At 43.7% G+C, this 16,631-nt stretch overlaps 1 protein-coding gene across 1 annotated transcript; it reads right to left on the minus strand.

Moving 5' to 3' along the window:
- Positions 1-7,415: 7,415 nt before the first annotated feature.
- Positions 7,416-13,352, minus strand: LOC130118544 (uncharacterized protein K02A2.6-like; the record flags this gene model as incomplete). Its single annotated transcript, XM_056286989.1, has 3 exons — positions 7,416-7,427; positions 12,237-12,478; positions 12,653-13,352. Coding segments are annotated over 3 exons (954 nt in total), but the record flags the coding sequence as incomplete, so codon positions are not given.
- Between the last annotated feature and the right edge of the window lie 3,279 nt (positions 13,353-16,631).

The following is a 16,631-nucleotide window of genomic DNA, read 5'->3' on the forward strand; positions in this document are numbered from 1 at the left end:
GTATATTTTAGTGATTGTAGATAACTTCACACATTTTGCACAGGCATACCCTACAACAACAAAGTCTGGAAAAATAGTGGCTGACAAAATATTCAATGACTACGCCTTGAAATTTGGATTCCCAACGCGCATTCACCACGATCAGGGAGATGAGTTTGAAAATCAATTTTTCTCACAACTGAGCAAATTATGTAATGTGGCTGTATCAAGGACTACCCCTTACCATCCACAGGGGAATGGTCAGGTTGAACGTTTCAACCGAAAGTTAATGCAGATGCTTAAGACTCTCACAGATAAGACAAATTGGAAAGACTCTGTCAATAAGCTTATCTTTGCTTACAACTGCACACGTACAAAGGTAACAGGCTTTTCTCCATTTTACCTACTATACGGCCGCTCTCCAAGACTACCTATTGAGACGTTATTCAACTTGCCCACCAAAGCAGGTAGCTGTAGTCACCGTGAGTATGTTGAACAGTGGAAGCAAGGAATGTAGGAAGCATATGCTATTGCAAGAGAGAATGCACATAAATCTGCTCAGAGAAACAAAAGGATTTATGATGGCAAAGTGAGGAGTTCAGTGTTGTGCCCAGGTGACCGTGTGTTAATGCGAAACATGACCCCTCGTGGAGGACCTGGAAAATTGAGGAATCACTGGGAAGAGATCATCCATACTGTAGTTCGACGAGTAGGAGAGGATGTCCCCATTTATGAGCTGAGACCTGAACATAGGGAAGGAAAGTCACGGATTCTGCATCGAAACCTCCTTTTGTCATGCGATCACCTGCCGCTGGAAGTTGAAGTGCGCCCACATGTGAAACTAAAAAGGAAAATTGCAGTGGTTGATAAAGTCAGAGAAAATGAGGAGGAAGAGGATGAGGAGGATGATTACTATTTCATGCCACCTCAGATCACAGCTCGACCAAGAGAAACAGTGAGAGAGACTCCTGTCATGGCCGACGATGTGACAGAGCCAGACCCAACGGAACCTGCAACAGAACGACCTCAGATGGAGAACAGTGATAACGACTTACCGGAAATCCAGGATGTCCAGGACGACTACTCACCTGATACTGAGGATGAGGCATCATTGCCCTCACTGGAACAGGAAAAAGAGAGGGAGACAAGGACTCAGCGGCTTCAGAGACATCGCAGGCCACTAAAGAATCTCAGATATGACAAAATTGGAACTCCATCCTGCTACAATCTTGCTGCGCTGCCCTGTTATGTAAGGCCTCAAGCATGGACACAACCGGTGCAGCCATACTACAACCAGCCCCTTTTTGTGTATGGGATGTAGACAGGAAAAGTTATTTCCACGTTGGGCAGTTTAAACTGCCTTACACTCATGGACTTTTAAGAAAGCTGAATGCTACTGATGTCACACAATCATTGCACAGTTGAGGACTTTAATACATAGTTGACTGGTTGATTCAAATAGCATAATGTGAACAGTCTTGACATTTCTTCAGACAATGGACACATATGTGTTCTGCGAACTCTGACAACACTTAATGTATTAAAAGAGTTCCAGACTGTAACTGAAAAAGGACTGAAACAAAATGTAATGTACCAAAAGAGTTCCAGACTGTCACGGTTTGAGGGTACCTGAGTGCAACTAAGCACTTATGGGTAAAGATAATGATGTTGAGGACAACATCTAATGTTGTGAGGGAGTGTGTAATCGGGTAAAATATGTTCACACTGTCTTTGATTAGTTAGGACTGAATCAGTTTTCAATTGCTCATGTCTGAGGAGATGTGACTAGAGGGCACGCTGGGGGCTCTCGTCATTAATACAGTTGAAGAAGAGCCAGCAGCTGTCCTGTATTCATTTCTTCCCCTGTTCCAGGTAAGGATGAAAAGTATATACACTACCGTTCAAAAGTTTGGGATCACCCAAACAATTTTGTGTTTTCCATGAAAAGTCACACTTATTCACCACCATATGTTGTGAAATGAATAGAAAATAGAGTCAAGACATTGACAAGGTTAGAAATAATGATTTGTATTTGAAATAAGATTTTTTTTACATCAAACTTTGCTTTCGTCAAAGAATCCTCCATTTGCAGCAATTACAGCGTTGCAGACCTTTGGTATTCTAGCTGTTAATTTGTTGAGGTAATCTGGAGAAATTGCACCCCACGCTTCCAGAAGCAGCTCCCACAAGTTGGATTGGTTGGATGGGCACTTCTTGCGTACCATACGGTCAAGCTGCGCCCACAACAGCTCAATGGGGTTCAGATCTGGTGACTGCGCTGGCCACTCCATTACCGATAGAATACCAGCTGCCTGCTTCTGCTCTAAATAGTTCTTGCACAATTTGGAGGTGTGTTTAGGGTCATTGTCCTGTTGTAGGATGAAATTGGCTCCAATCAAGCGCTGTCCACTGGGTATGGCATGGCGTTGCAAAATGGAGTGATAGCCTTCCTTATTCAGAATCCCTTTTACCCTGTACAAATCTCCCACCTTACCAGCACCAAAGCAACCCCAGACCATCACATTACCTCCACCATGCTTAACAGATGGCGTCAGGCATTCTTCCAGCATCTTTTCATTTGTTCTGCGTCTCACAAACGTTCTTCTTTGTGATCCAAACACCTCAAACTTGGATTCATCCGTCCACAACACTTTTTTCCAGTCTTCCTCTGTCCAATGTCTGTGTTCTTTTGCCCATCTTAATCTTTTTCTTTTATTGGTCAGTCTCAGATATGGCTTTTTCTTTGCCACTCTGCCCTGAAGCCCAGAATCCCGCAGCCGCCTCTTCACTGTAGATGTTGACACTGGTGTTTTGCGGGTACTATTTAATGAAGATGCCAGTTGGGGACCTGTGAGGCGTCTGTTTCTCAAACTAGAGACTCTAATGTACTTATCTTCTTGCTCAGTTGTGCAACGCGGCCTCCCACTTCTTTTTCTACTCTGGTTAGAGCCTGTTTGTGCTGTCCTCTGAAGGGAGTAGTACACACCGGTGTAGGAAATCTTCAATTTCTTAGCAATTTCTCGCATGGAATAGCCTTCATTTCTAAGAACAAGAATAGACTGTCGAGTTTCAGATGAAAGTTGTCTTTTTCTGGCCATTTTGAGCGTTTAATTGACCCCACAAATGTGATGCTCCAGAAACTCAATCTGCTCAAAGGAAGGTCAGTTTTGTAGCTTCTGTAACGAGCTAAACTGTTTTCAGATGTGTGAACATGATTGCACAAGGGTTTTCTAATCATCAATTAGCCTTCTGAGCCAATGAGCAAACACATTGTACCATTAGAACACTGGAGTGATAGTTGCTTGAAATGGGCCTCTATACACCTATGTAGATATTGCACCAAAAACCAGACATTTGCAGCTAGAATAGTCATTTACCACATTAGCAATGTATAGAGTGTATTTCTTTAAAGTTAAGACTAGTTTAAAGTTATCTTCATTGAACAGTACAGTGCTTTTCCTTCAAAAATATGGACATTTCAATGTGATCCCAAACTTTTGAACGGTAGTGTATGATTACAGATGAGAAAAAGAGAACAAATCTCTCTGACCAAGGCACTCCGTGTAACTAAAAATGTCTTTATTGAAACTTGGACATATCTAAAAAGGACCTAAAAATGTAATTCTGAGTTTGTTGTATATCGCCTACAGTGCCCATGTGGGTGCTTTTAAGTAGGTAGGACAAAGAAGAAATTAAAAGAACGTTTTTCTGAACACAAATATGCAATATGGATCAACAATGAAGATTATCCAATGGCCAAACACTACAGAGAAATGCACCATAGCGACCCTTCATCCTTAAGAGTCCAGGGTATTGAGATGATAAAAGAAATCTGTACGTGGGGGGGATAGATTGAAAAAGTTGCTGTAGCAGGAAACTTTTTGGATCTGGAATTTTCAGGCAATGGAATGTCCAGGTTTGAACAAGGACATAGACTATAGGCCTTTTTTGTAAAAATGTCTAATTTATAGTCTACTGTTTTTCTGAGTCACTGTGAACATATACTTTTATTGTGATATAGTTGTGGGTGTATGTACACTTAATCTGTGTTTTTGTTTTCTTTTTACAATGAACTGTGTTTGGCATGTGATTGCTCTCTAGGATCTGTGTGAGGGGCGGGTCTTAGCAATTGGTTGCTTCAGATCCAATCAAGCAACTAACACCTGTGCTCTGTGCCTGCACTAAAACCATTCACTCCTGTTTTGTCTCACTATGCCCTGAAGAAGGCCCAAGCCGCTATGCGCGGGAATTTTTAGGTCCTTTTTGGATATGTCCAAGTTTCAATAAAGACATTTTTAATTACACGGAGTGCCTTGGTCAGAGAGATTTGTTCTCTTTTTCTCATCTGAAACTACTAACCTTGGACCAAAGAGCACCCAACAAATTTTTACTTAGCTACAGAGAGGACTGAGCACGCCACTGACTCCAAACATATATATGATTACAGTTCATTATCAGTGTATAAATGGTTATGGACCACTATGGATTCATTAGCTTACCACAAATAAGGATGTTTAGTTTGGAACGGAGTCGAGTGCGTGCAGGGCTGGCTTGCTAGCATAGGAGTTAGCTAGCTGGCATGGCCACGAGCCAAGGCGAGTTGAGCGTGTGACCGATGTGAAGCGGCGGTGATTGTTTGTTGGCTTTGGTATATTCTCAGAAGACGGTGTGTAGTTATTACTATGTCGAGGTGTGTTTTGTTGAGCACAGTATTGGGAAGTGTATATTACTGGCGCCGAGTGCATGATGTGTGCATGACATGAGCGCGTGACTGTGGCTGCTGGTCGTGCAGAATACATGGTGTGTGCATGAGGTTGGCGCATGATTGAGACATGCGCAGTGTGCGCCTTCGCTCTCGCCTCTTGTGCGCACGCGTGTGAATGTATGCTTGTGTGCATGTCTGAATTTATGTGTTATGTTTGCAGGCGCGGTAACTAAATAGTATTGTTTTAGGTTGGAATTTGTATTTTGGGTCATCAATACAGTTGATGAAGAGCCAGCAGCTGTCCTATATTCATTTCTTCCCCTGTTCCAGGGGTATTACATATACAGTTATCGAGAGAGACAGGCCAGCTACATATTTTTGTATTTTTCAGTAGTTCTAATTTGATAGTTTTTTGGGGGGTTTTTTAAGTAGTTTTTCTTTATTGTTGGCACGGTCGGTGGTGCAGTGGTTAGCGCGGTCGCTTCAAAGCAAGAAGGTCCTGGGTTCGAGCCCCGGGATAGTCCAACCTTGGGGGGTCGCCCCGGGTCGTCCTCTGTGTGGAGTTTGCATGTTCTCCCCGTGTCTGCGTGGGTTTCCTCCGGGTGCTCCAGTTTCCTCCCACAGTCCAAAGACATGTAGATCAGGTGAATCGACCATACTAAATTGTCCCTGTGTGTGTGGGGGCACTGTGTTGGACTGGCGGTTGGATGGATGGTTTTATTGTTAGTATATAGAATTAGCACTCTCGCTTCCCTCCATGGTCCCTGTTGGCTCAAGCAATGTCCAGCATTGTCTCAACATACAGCGCCCGATAGGAGAAGGCCCTTCCACCGGCTGATGTCTTTTTAACTTTGGGTACATGCAGGAGCTCTGTATGTTGAGAGTGGAGAGCTCGAGATAGAATGTATGGTTTAAGGAGATCAGACAGGTAAGATGAGGCAAACCTATTAAGGATTTTATAAGTCAGCAGAAGCACCTTGAAGTCAGATCTAACATTCATAGGCAGCCAATGAAGGATATATTTAAAATGTTCTAAGGTTAAATATGACATTGCATCTTTTAACCATCCAGAATGTGATGGTGATGAAGGAGACTTCCAGGCTAAAATAATCTTCAGCGAGCCAGAAGAGATATGAATGCAATAATATCACTTTGTTTAGTGTTCAAGGATAAGAAACATTTATTTGTTGGCACTCCAAAGACGGTGATTTGTGGATTTGGTTCAATGGTGACTCCTAAGACATCTGAAAGGGTGTTAAAAACTGAAGACCAATAATTTTGAAGTGCAGAGGATGACCAAAACATATGGGTCAGATCTGCGGGTAAGTGAGAGCAACGGTCACACCTTGGATCTAAGCCTGGACATTTCTCAGCTAGCCTGGATTTACTAAAATGGATTCTATGTAAAACCTTAAATCGAATGAGTGTTAAGCTGGCACATGATGAGAAGGAGTTAACCTGTTTTAACGCTCCCTCCCAATAGTCATCTGTTAGCTCAATATCTAGTTCCTTCTGCCAGCGTGCTTTGATTTTCTGAGTTAAACGATTTTCTAAGCTTAAGAGGCTCTCATACAAGAATGATATTAGCCCTTTTTGAGCAGGAAGGATAGGGTTTAACATTTTCCCAAGCGAGTTGGGGTGGAAGAGAAGGAAATGGAGGAAATTATTTATGTATAAAGTTAGGCACTTGAAAAAATCTGAACATATTGAAGCAAGGTAAATTGTATTTTTTTATGTAGATCACCAAATCAGGGAAATGTGTCATTGTGAAATAAATATCTAAAACATTGTAGAAAAAGTAGAGTCAAGGGTTGAGCTAGGGAATGGATGATTGTTGGTGATAGGTCCTAATACAGATGATGTTTTGAATTTGCAGTGACGTCGGAATTGGATCCATATTTTTAAAGTAGAAAGTACGATAGTGTTTGAGGTGTAGCGAGATGGTTTTATAGGGAGTGATGAAAAGACAAATGCTGGAAGTGAAGACAAGTGACATGATTGAGCCTCTAATGAGCATCAACTAGATTCTGGCGCATGGAGACAAAATTATATATTTTTGTATATTCGCTGCCCAGTAGTAATGGATAAAACTGGGAACAGCTAAGTCACCCATTTCTTTGTATCGCTGAAGAAGAGTATGGCTAATTCTGGGGTGTTTGCCTCCCCAAATAAAATGGCTGATTGTTTGATTAATTCTGTGAAAAAAATTTTTTTAGGGAGGAATATAGGGAGACACTGGAATACATATAAAAACTTCGGGAGACTGTTCATTTTTACTGATTGGATTCTACCAGTTAATGATAGTGGCAGGCTACTCCATCTACTGAAATCAAGTTTCATTTGATTTAGCAGTGGGGTGATATTTGCTGTGTCAAGAGAGGAGAGGGAGGGAGTCATTTCTATATCAAGATATTTAAAACCTGAATAGGATAAGTGAAATGGAATTGAAGCTTGTCGAATTTATAGGGCTTTCTCACTGATGGGGAAGCATTCACTTTTATTAAAGTTTAATTTGTACCCAGAAAATTACCCAAAATCCTCAAGGAGCGAGACAATTGTTAATGAACAAGATTCAGGGTCAATTAAGTACTCTAATAAATCATCTGCATACAAAGCCACACAGTGCTCAACCCCTCCTCTTCTCACACCTTGCAATAATGATGAAGCCTGTAGTGCTATGGAAAGTGGTTTGATGGCTATAGCGAAAAGCAGTGGGGATAGTGGGCACCCTTTACGATTTCCCCTAGAGAGATTAAAGAACAGAGATGTTATAGAGTTAGTGCAGACCGAAGCTTGTGGTGAGGAATAGAGAAGACGGATCCATGTGATAAGATTATTACCAAAACCAAATTTGTCATGTACTGTGAATAAATAGCCCCATTCAATTCAGTCGAAGACCTTCTCCGCATCTAGGGATATGACCACTTCAGGAGAAGAGTTGTTACTGGGAGAGTAGATACTATTTAAAAGTTTACGAATAATTGAGAATGAATGCCGATGTTTTTATGAAGCCTGTTTGGTCTTCAGAGATGACATTTTAGAACTGATTCTAAGCAGAGAGCAAACACCTCTGCAATGATCTTGACATCTACATTAAGAAGTGAAATAGGACGAAAGGATCCACAGTTAGAGGGGTCCTTGTCTTACTTAAGTAGGAGGGATATGGATGCTTGACAGTGTCGAAGGTAACTGACCTTTTTCAGTTGAGTCTTGGAACATATTAAGCAAAAGAGGAGAGAGCTTGTTAGCAAACTTCTTATAGAAACCAGTAGGATAACCATCTAGACCCGGCATCTTCCCACTCTGCATTGATCTTATAGCTGTAACAATTTCTGCCAGACCTACTGGCCTCTCCAAATCTGAGGCCAGAGCCTCACTAATTGTTGGAATATTTAAATTGTTTAAAAATGTATCATTTTGAAATTGTCTACTCGTGCTTCAGAGGTGTATAAAGTGGAGTAAATTATGTAAAAAAAAATTTCAGTCACTAGGATCTGTCACCAGGTTATTACCAGGGTCCTTCACCTGAGGTATAAGCAGAGATGCAGACTGTTGTTTTAATAGATGAGCAAGAAGCCTACTCCCTTTTTCTCCATACTCATAATAAAAACCACAAGAATGGAGTAATTAGTGCTCTGCCTTATTTTTAGATAGCAAAGTGAATTGTGATCGTAGCTCTAATCTTTTTTTAAGGGGTTTTGGCGTAGGATTTGTGGAACATTGGCGATCTATGTTTAAATTGATTCTGTTAATTCTTGAAGTTGTTTTTTGCGTTGTTTACTTATATGAGAGGGATAGGAAATTATTTGCCCCTTAGGAATGCTTTCAATGTTTCCCACAGTAATGAGGGGAGATGGATTCAGCTATATTTGTATCTAGGAATGTTTTTATAGATTTTGATAGGTTGTGGTGAAATTTCTCATCAGATAGTAAGTTAAATTTCCAAGGAGGGTGATCTGTCAAGAGATTGGAGAAGTTTAATTTCAAGTGTCAATGGGATCTGATATGACAATTGCCAAATATTACACAGATCTGACTTCACTAAGAAGGGATGAGTCTAAAAAGAAATAGTCTATCCTGGAAAATATATGATGGATACAGCATATCAGCGACATGCCATCTGCTCCCTTCTGCAGGAACAAGATGTTCAACAGATCAATCAGGCAGACTATTGAAACATCACAGATCACCACCTGGCCCAGGTCAGACAACACAAGGACAAGGACGAACACCTGCAGTCAAGTCCATGGTTCTCACCAGTTGGCCGGACCTGAAAGAGGAAACGCCATTTGCAGTGAGAGAATACTGGCCTTTTCGAGATGAGATCAGTGTGCCAAACGGCATCCTGTTCAGAGGTCAAAAGGTCTTTATCCCCAAAACACTACAACCAGAGATGCTCACCCGCCTACATGCCAGTGACATTGGTGGCGATGCATGCTACCACCAGGCCAGGGAGATATTATACTGACCAAACATGCAGGCAGAGATAAAATACTTTTTCAGCAACTGCACTACCTGCAACCAGTATGCTCAGGAACAGCAAAAGGAAACCATGCTGTCGCACGAGCTACCCACAAGGCCTTGGCAGATTTTCAGCATGGACTTATTCATTATTCAGCCACAGATAAAAAGACTACCTTCTTATCGTTGATCAATACTCTGACTTCTGGGAGATTGAACTACTCCCAGACTTGTCTGCAGAGACAGCGCTGCAAGGTACAATTCACAAGGCATGGCCAACCCGACAAGGTCATCATGGATAATGGGCCACAGTTTAACTTCCAGTTCAAACGTTTCATGACAGAATGGCAGTTTAACGACATGACCTCCTCTCCAAGGCACCCAAAGGCAAACAGCAAGGTGGAGTCAGCTGTCAAGATTGCTAAAAATCTGTTACACAGGGCTGCACGTGATGGCAACGACCCCTGGCAGGCCATTTTACACTGGCGGAACACACCAACCGAACACATGGAAGCAGCCAAAGCAGCGCTTCCTGTCAAGGCCTCTGAAGACTTATATCCCCATAGCCAACAAGCTACTTGAGCCCTGCATCGTGGTCGGGGTCACAGACAAACTGTGTCACAAGAAACAGCTTGCCAAGTGCTTCTATGACCGGACTGCTCGTGACCTACCAGAGCTGGAGGTGGGTGAGACAATCAGGATGAAACCACTGCTGGGTGACCACACAGGATGTTGGAGACAGGGCATGTGCCTACAAAAAGTCGCGCCACACTCTTATCTGGTGGGCGTCGGTGGTTCTCTCTACCACTGCAACAGGGTGGATCTGTGCAGAGCAGAGCAGATATCAAACCAGGACAACACACCATGCACTCACCTTGATGAGTCAGATCATAGACCAGACCTGAGGGCAAGGTGCACAGAACTGAGGCATGAGCAAACTGGGGGTGAGGTTCCTTCCCCACCAAGCTCACCTGCTCACGGCCATAACCCTACCCCTGCCAGAACCCACACTTACTCTAACCCTACCTGTAATATATTCTCTATATTCTCTGGATGTATCTTATACTGCTAATATATCCATAACAGTGATTTGAGCCGGAGACCAATTCCCAACGTCTTGTCCTCTTTATTGTAACTCTCCGACTGTCGCAGCAGTCAACATCCGGGGTATATGAGAGCCTAGCTTAACCACCACTAGGTAGCGCTGTTGGTCTACTACACTCCTCCCCCTTAAACTATGAAGTTCCCCTAATAAAATATTATCACTCTAAAACATGCTGATATGGCAAATTACTTTAAACATCTTTTACTTGGTCATTACTGGTTACACAAACCACTTCGACCCACATTTGCCCATTTACATATCAGTCTCAGGAACTCTTTTTCACATTTTTTTCTGAACAGGAGTTGAACAATGTAGTCTCTCAGGACTCTTTTATTCAGGAACTCGCTGATCTTACAGAGACAGTCGTTTTGGAGGTGTCCTCTCTCTCTGAGGGTACCGGCGCTCAACCACCTCAGGGGAAGTGGATGCTAGGTGAGGAGGCGACACGGCCTTGCCCACCGAACCTCGTAAGGGTGTTGCAAGCTTCTCCGGAGCCTGCATCCTTGGAACGGGTGTATCTTCAGGTGAGTACGGGCTAGCACCTATGGCTCCAGGTGTGCCTCCCCCCCCCCAAATCCGCAACTGCAGGGTAGGTGTTGCTGATACCCATCTGGTCATCCTGAAACTGAAATGCCTCAGGAGGACTGGAGGGTCGGTCGAACAGCAGATGGTCAATGTGGACTGAACGTCGGTTCACTCCATTCCACACCAGGTAGGTGACTGGTCCGAGTCTCTTTTCCACTGTCCCTGTCGCCCACCTCTCCTTTCCTCCACGGAAGTTTCGGATCAGTACTGAGTCCCCCTCTGACAGATGTCTCAGCTTCGAGGCGGGTTGGTCTTGATAGTCCTTCTGCTTTTGTTGTTTGTCCCCCACCACTCGAGCGAGGTCTGGCTTCAGCAGGCTGAACCTGGTCCTAGGCTGACGTTTGAGGAACAGTTCTGCTGGTGTGCAACCTGTAACGCTGTGTGGTGTGGTCCTGTATGACAACAGGAAGTTGGCGAGCCTGTGTTTCACTGTAATAGGGGCTTTTTTTTTCTTCTCATCGAGCAGCTGTTTCAGAAGTGAAGCTTTCACCGTCTGGACTGCTCTCTCTGCGGCACCATTAGAAGCAGGATGGTAAGCTGGCACCAAGGTCTGCTTAATGCCGTTGCTTTTCAGGAATGTTTTGTACTCCAGCGAGATGAATTGTGGACCGTTGTCCGAGACGATCTCCTCAGGAAGACCGTAGGACGAAAAGATGCTCCGCAGCACTTCGATCGTTTTGGCGACGGTAGTTGTTGCCATAGGGATCACCTCAAGCCATTTTGAATGACTGTCTACTAACACTAGGAAATGTTGCTGATCCTTCTCTGCAAAGTCAATATGTAGCCTCTGCCACACTCTCGTAGGCTACTGCCAGCAGTTTAGTGGTGCTACTGCTGGTAGTTTCCTCACACTCTGACAAGCATCACATTGCTGCACTGCTCGTTCGATATCACTGTCCAACTGAGGCCACCATAAATAGCCCCTCGCCAAACTTTTCATACTGCACCCTCCGGGGTGCCCTTGGTGTAGGTCGTACAGTAGTCATTCTCTGTGTGCTGGTGGGATGATAATTCGAATTCCCCACAGAATGCATCCTGTTCCACAGATAGTTCATTCCTTCGGTTGAAGTACGGTTTCAGTGTGTCATCGTTGATGTAACTCGGCCATCCAGACCGGGTCAGTTCCAGTACCTTGCATAGGACTGGGTCCTTGAGAGTGCTCTGTGCAATTTATGTAGCCTGCACGGGTAGCTCATCTACTAATGAGAAATAAAAAATGCTGTTCTCCTCCGCTGTTTTGTCCTTTTCTTTCCCCGGCAGTCTAGATAACGCATCCGCATTTGCATTGTCCGCTGACGTTCTGTACTCTATACTGTAGTCATAAGCCATAAGCCTCAGTGCCCATCTCTGCATACGCAAAGCGGCTAGTGTAGGGATTTCTGACTTGGGTCCTAAGATGGCAAGGAGGGGTTTGTGGTCAGTTATTAAACTGAATTTGCGGCCATAGAGATATTTATGAAATTTGGTCACGCCAAATATTATGGCAAACGCCTCCTTCTCTATCTGACTATATTTACTCTCTGCCTCTGTCAACGTACGTGACGCAAAGGCGATTGGTTTCTCGTCCCCATTTTCCATTATGTGTGACATTACCGCACCTATCCCACAAGGGGATGTGTCACAAGCTAATCTCAGTGGTTTCTGCGTGTCGTAGTGTACTACTACTGAGCTTTTCACTAACTGTTCTTTGGCAGCCTTGAATCCTGCTGCACTCTCTGGTGTCCATTTCCATTCGACTTCCTTCTTCAGGAGTTGGTGTAGTGGCTGCAATAGGGTCGACAGATCTTTCATGAAACGGCCATAATAGTTTAACAGTCCTAGGAATGACCGTAGCTCTGTGACGTTTGTGGGCTGCGGTGCATTTACGATGGTGGCAACCTTTGTCTCAGTGGGGTGAAGTCCCTCTTTATCTATCAGATGCCCCAGGTACTCTACTTTCTCCTGCATGAAGTCACATTTTGCTCTTTTCACTCTTACCCCGTAGCTCTCCAGTCGGCTCAAAACCTCATCTAGGTTCCTCAGGTGCTCCTCTCTTGTTCTGCCTGTGACTAGTATGTCATCGAGGAAGCAGGTCACATGCTCTAAGCCTTGTCGTATCTGGTCCATCACATTCTGGAACATAGAAGGTGCACTCGACACTCCATATAAAAGTCTGTGATAAACATACAGTCCTTTGTGGGTATTTATTGTTAAATAATTCTCTGAGTCCTTCTCTAACTCAAGCTGTTGGTAGGCATGTGAGAGATCTAATTTGCTAAAGAGAGTGCCCCCGGCCAGTGTGGCGAAGAGATCCTCGGCGTTCGGTAGTGGATAGGTCTCCTCTTCCACACTCTGATTAACCGTGACTTTATAGTCTCCACAGATACGAATTGACTTGTCTGATTTGGGTACAACTACTATCGGGGCAGCCCACTGACTATGGTCTATCTTTGAGATAATACCAGCTTTTTCCAGCCTATCTAGCTCTTTTTCAACTGCGTCTTTTAGTGCGTATGGCACTGGTCTTGCCTTTCTGAAGACAGGTTTTGTATCTGGCTTCACTATGATATTTGCCTTAAATTCACGAATAGTGCCAGGCTCCTCAGCAAATACTGCTTTGTGTCTCTGTAACACTGCCTCTACATCTGTGTTATCACTGCCCCCTGCTGGTGTAACTGAGAATATGCTTGCCCAGTCTAGTTTAAAATTGGCCAGCCAGTTACGGCCAAAGAGGGCTGGTCTGTCACCTTTCACAACCACAAGAGGTAAATCTCCACTCTGGTTGTTATATTTCGCATTGACAGTCACTTGGCCCATCAACGGAATTTTCTCACCGGAAAAGGTTGACAGACGCACTTTACTTTCTTTCAGTAGCAGGTGTGAGAGATGTTCCTTGTACACTATCTCAGATACCAGGGTTACGGCAGCTCCTGTGTCAAGCTGCATGTCTACAGGATTTCCTTCTAACTTAATATTGACCTTAATGTCCTTTTTTCCATTACCAACTGTATTCGTGGAGTACACTGTATTCATCGGATACGCACCAAACAGTTCATCCTCATTTCCATCTCCTCTCTCACTTGGACTGTGGTCTTCAGCCACATACTGTGTATGTCCCTGTCTATTTTTAGTTTTACACATTCTTGCTATGTGCCCTACCTTGGAACACTTGTGGCATGTCTCGGTTTTATACCTACATACTTGAGCTGCATGGTTGTTACCTCCACATCGGTAACAGGGTTGGTGCGTTTCTGTTCTCTGTGGTCTAGAGTTATCACTGGTAGGTCGCTTGCTTTTCCACTCGCAGGTGGACGACTTGCTTCTCCACGCACCCTTGCTTGTTCTCTTCTTGTCTATCTTATTCACAGTTGCAGCTCCTCTTGGTTTGCTGGCAAACTCCAGCGTATTCTTTGACGCCATTTCCATAGATAAGGCCTGCTCACATGCTTTTGCAAAAGTCAGATTGTGTTCTGCGAGCAACTTTCTCTGAATAGCCTCCACCTTTAAACCACTAACAAATCGGTCTCTCAGTGCTTCATTTAAATGCTGACCGAATTCACAATGTGTGGACAAGTGCTTTAAAGCAACCACATAATCACACACTGACTCATTTTCTAGTTGGTTTCTTTTCTGAAATCTAAAACGTTCAGATATGATTAGTGGCTTGGGTTTATAATGGGATGCTAGTTTCCCGCTCAGTACTGCATACGTGAGGCCACTCGGTTTTTCTGGTATGCAGAGGTTCTTTAGTAGGCCATAGGCTTCTGCGCCTATCACAGACAGGAAAACATTGGCCTTCTTACCGTCCTCCACTTCATTAATGATCATCCATTGCTCCAATCTTTCAAGGTACGACTCGAAGTCCTCTTTACCTTCCTTGTATTCAGCAATATTGCCGATGAAATGCGCCATGCTTGTGCTTGGCTAGCTAGTCTTTTCTTGCTAGCTGGCTGTAAACTAGCTTGTAGCGTCCCGTTGCTTCGTCCGCTTTTATTAACTACTGGGATTACCTTCTCACATTAATGGTATCCCATCCTCGTCGCCACTGTAATATATTCTCTATATTATCTGGATCTATCTTATACTGCTAATATATTCATAACAGTGATTTGAGCCGGAGACCAATTCCCAACGTCTTGTCCTCTTTATTGTAACTCTCCGACTGTCGCAGCAGTCAACACCCGGGGTATATGAGAGCCTAGCTTAACCACCACTAGGTGGCGCTTTTGGTCTACTACACTACCCCTGCCAGAGCCCACACTTAACTCTCGGGTGGGAAGGCTGTGCAAGCCACATGACAGGTTCAATTTTTAAGTAAGTACTGTTCTAAAATGTTGAATTGTTCTCTATTATGAGACCCGGACTTAATTAAAAGAGAGAGAGAGAGAGAGAGAGAGAGAGAGAGAGAGAGAGAGAGAGAGAGAGAGAGAGAGAGAGAGAGAGAGAGAGAGAGAGAGAGAGAGAGAGAGAGAGAGAGAGAGAGAGAGAGAGAGAGAGAGAGAGAGAGAGAGAGAGAGAGAGAGAAAGAAGAAGAAGAAGAAGAAGAAGAAGAAGAAGAAGAAGAAGAAGAAGAAGAAGAAGAAAGAAAATAAAAGTTAGATGGCAATTTATGGAACAGTTGTTTGGTTGTTGTTTGTGTTCAGTTTAGAATTGTTATGTCAGAATGTATTTGTATTCTAAGAACTTAATCTGATGCTGTTGTGTTTGCACTTTCTATTGAAAAGGATGACGTTATGGGGTCTAGGTGATAGGTAATTGACTAGCCAGGCTGTCATACACCGGAAGCCGTTAGGAAGCTATCGACCACACACACAGGGACTTGTATCTGTTCTAACCATGGATGTATTATAGTAAAACTGGATACCGGATCAAAAAATGGCACCTGTTCATTCCTATGAGAATTGCTCGCCTCGCCTGGTACATGGGGCCCACTGAATATGCCCAGTAGTGTTACTCCCATCATGCCTCTAGGCTATGAGAACGGCTCATACACAGCCATGCCGTCATGCAGAAAAAAGAAGGAAAAAATGATTTTTCTGGGCTTTTTGGATTTTTTAAAAAGAGATTAAAGCCCCGTAGCTTAAAAATATACAATACAAAGAGTAATAATTGACCTTGATTATAGCTGCAGGTGTCCTGTCAACAGTTTTACAAGCGTCTCTTTTACAATGGTGGTCTATCGGGGAAAATGCTTTTTGGGCCGCAGGGGATTTTTTTCTGCAATATCGCGAGTGACCACTGGAAAAAAATGGCTGCAAGGCTCAGCGGCGGTGCCGTATCCAGTTCTACTATAATACAGCCATGATTCCAACACGGTAACTGAACTTGACACCACGCGTCTGTCTTCATTCATTATACTGAAATAGCCATCTTGGTCTTCACTTCCGGGGTGATGACATGTCATACGATATGATAATATGACAACCAGAGGCAGAACATGCTTCCCACAAGCAAGGCTAGCATACAACATAAGCCTGAATGACCTCTTCAGCCTCGGCCTGGCCAGAAGATAGTGCTTTTGAGACGTTTTTATTAGGCTATGAAAAGCACCAAATGCTGCCATATTCAAACCTGTATATTGTAACGTGCATGGATAAGTAGACACGTTGGTCGCTGGCAAACGGGTCGGACCCTTTAGTCGACTGGTTAACGTTGTCGCTTGCGGAATAGGAGACACAGGTCCGCGTCCCGGCTGTGGCGACGATCTCCCAGACTGCCCCTCAATTCGCTATAATATAGTAAGGTATCTGAAATTAAAAGCTAAAGCTAACATTGGCTGAAGAATTTCAATTTTGCGAATAGCTTCAGGCAGGAGGT

Source organism: Lampris incognitus, chromosome 9 (assembly GCF_029633865.1).
Source record: "Lampris incognitus isolate fLamInc1 chromosome 9, fLamInc1.hap2, whole genome shotgun sequence".
Taxonomy (NCBI): domain Eukaryota; kingdom Metazoa; phylum Chordata; class Actinopteri; order Lampriformes; family Lampridae; genus Lampris; species Lampris incognitus.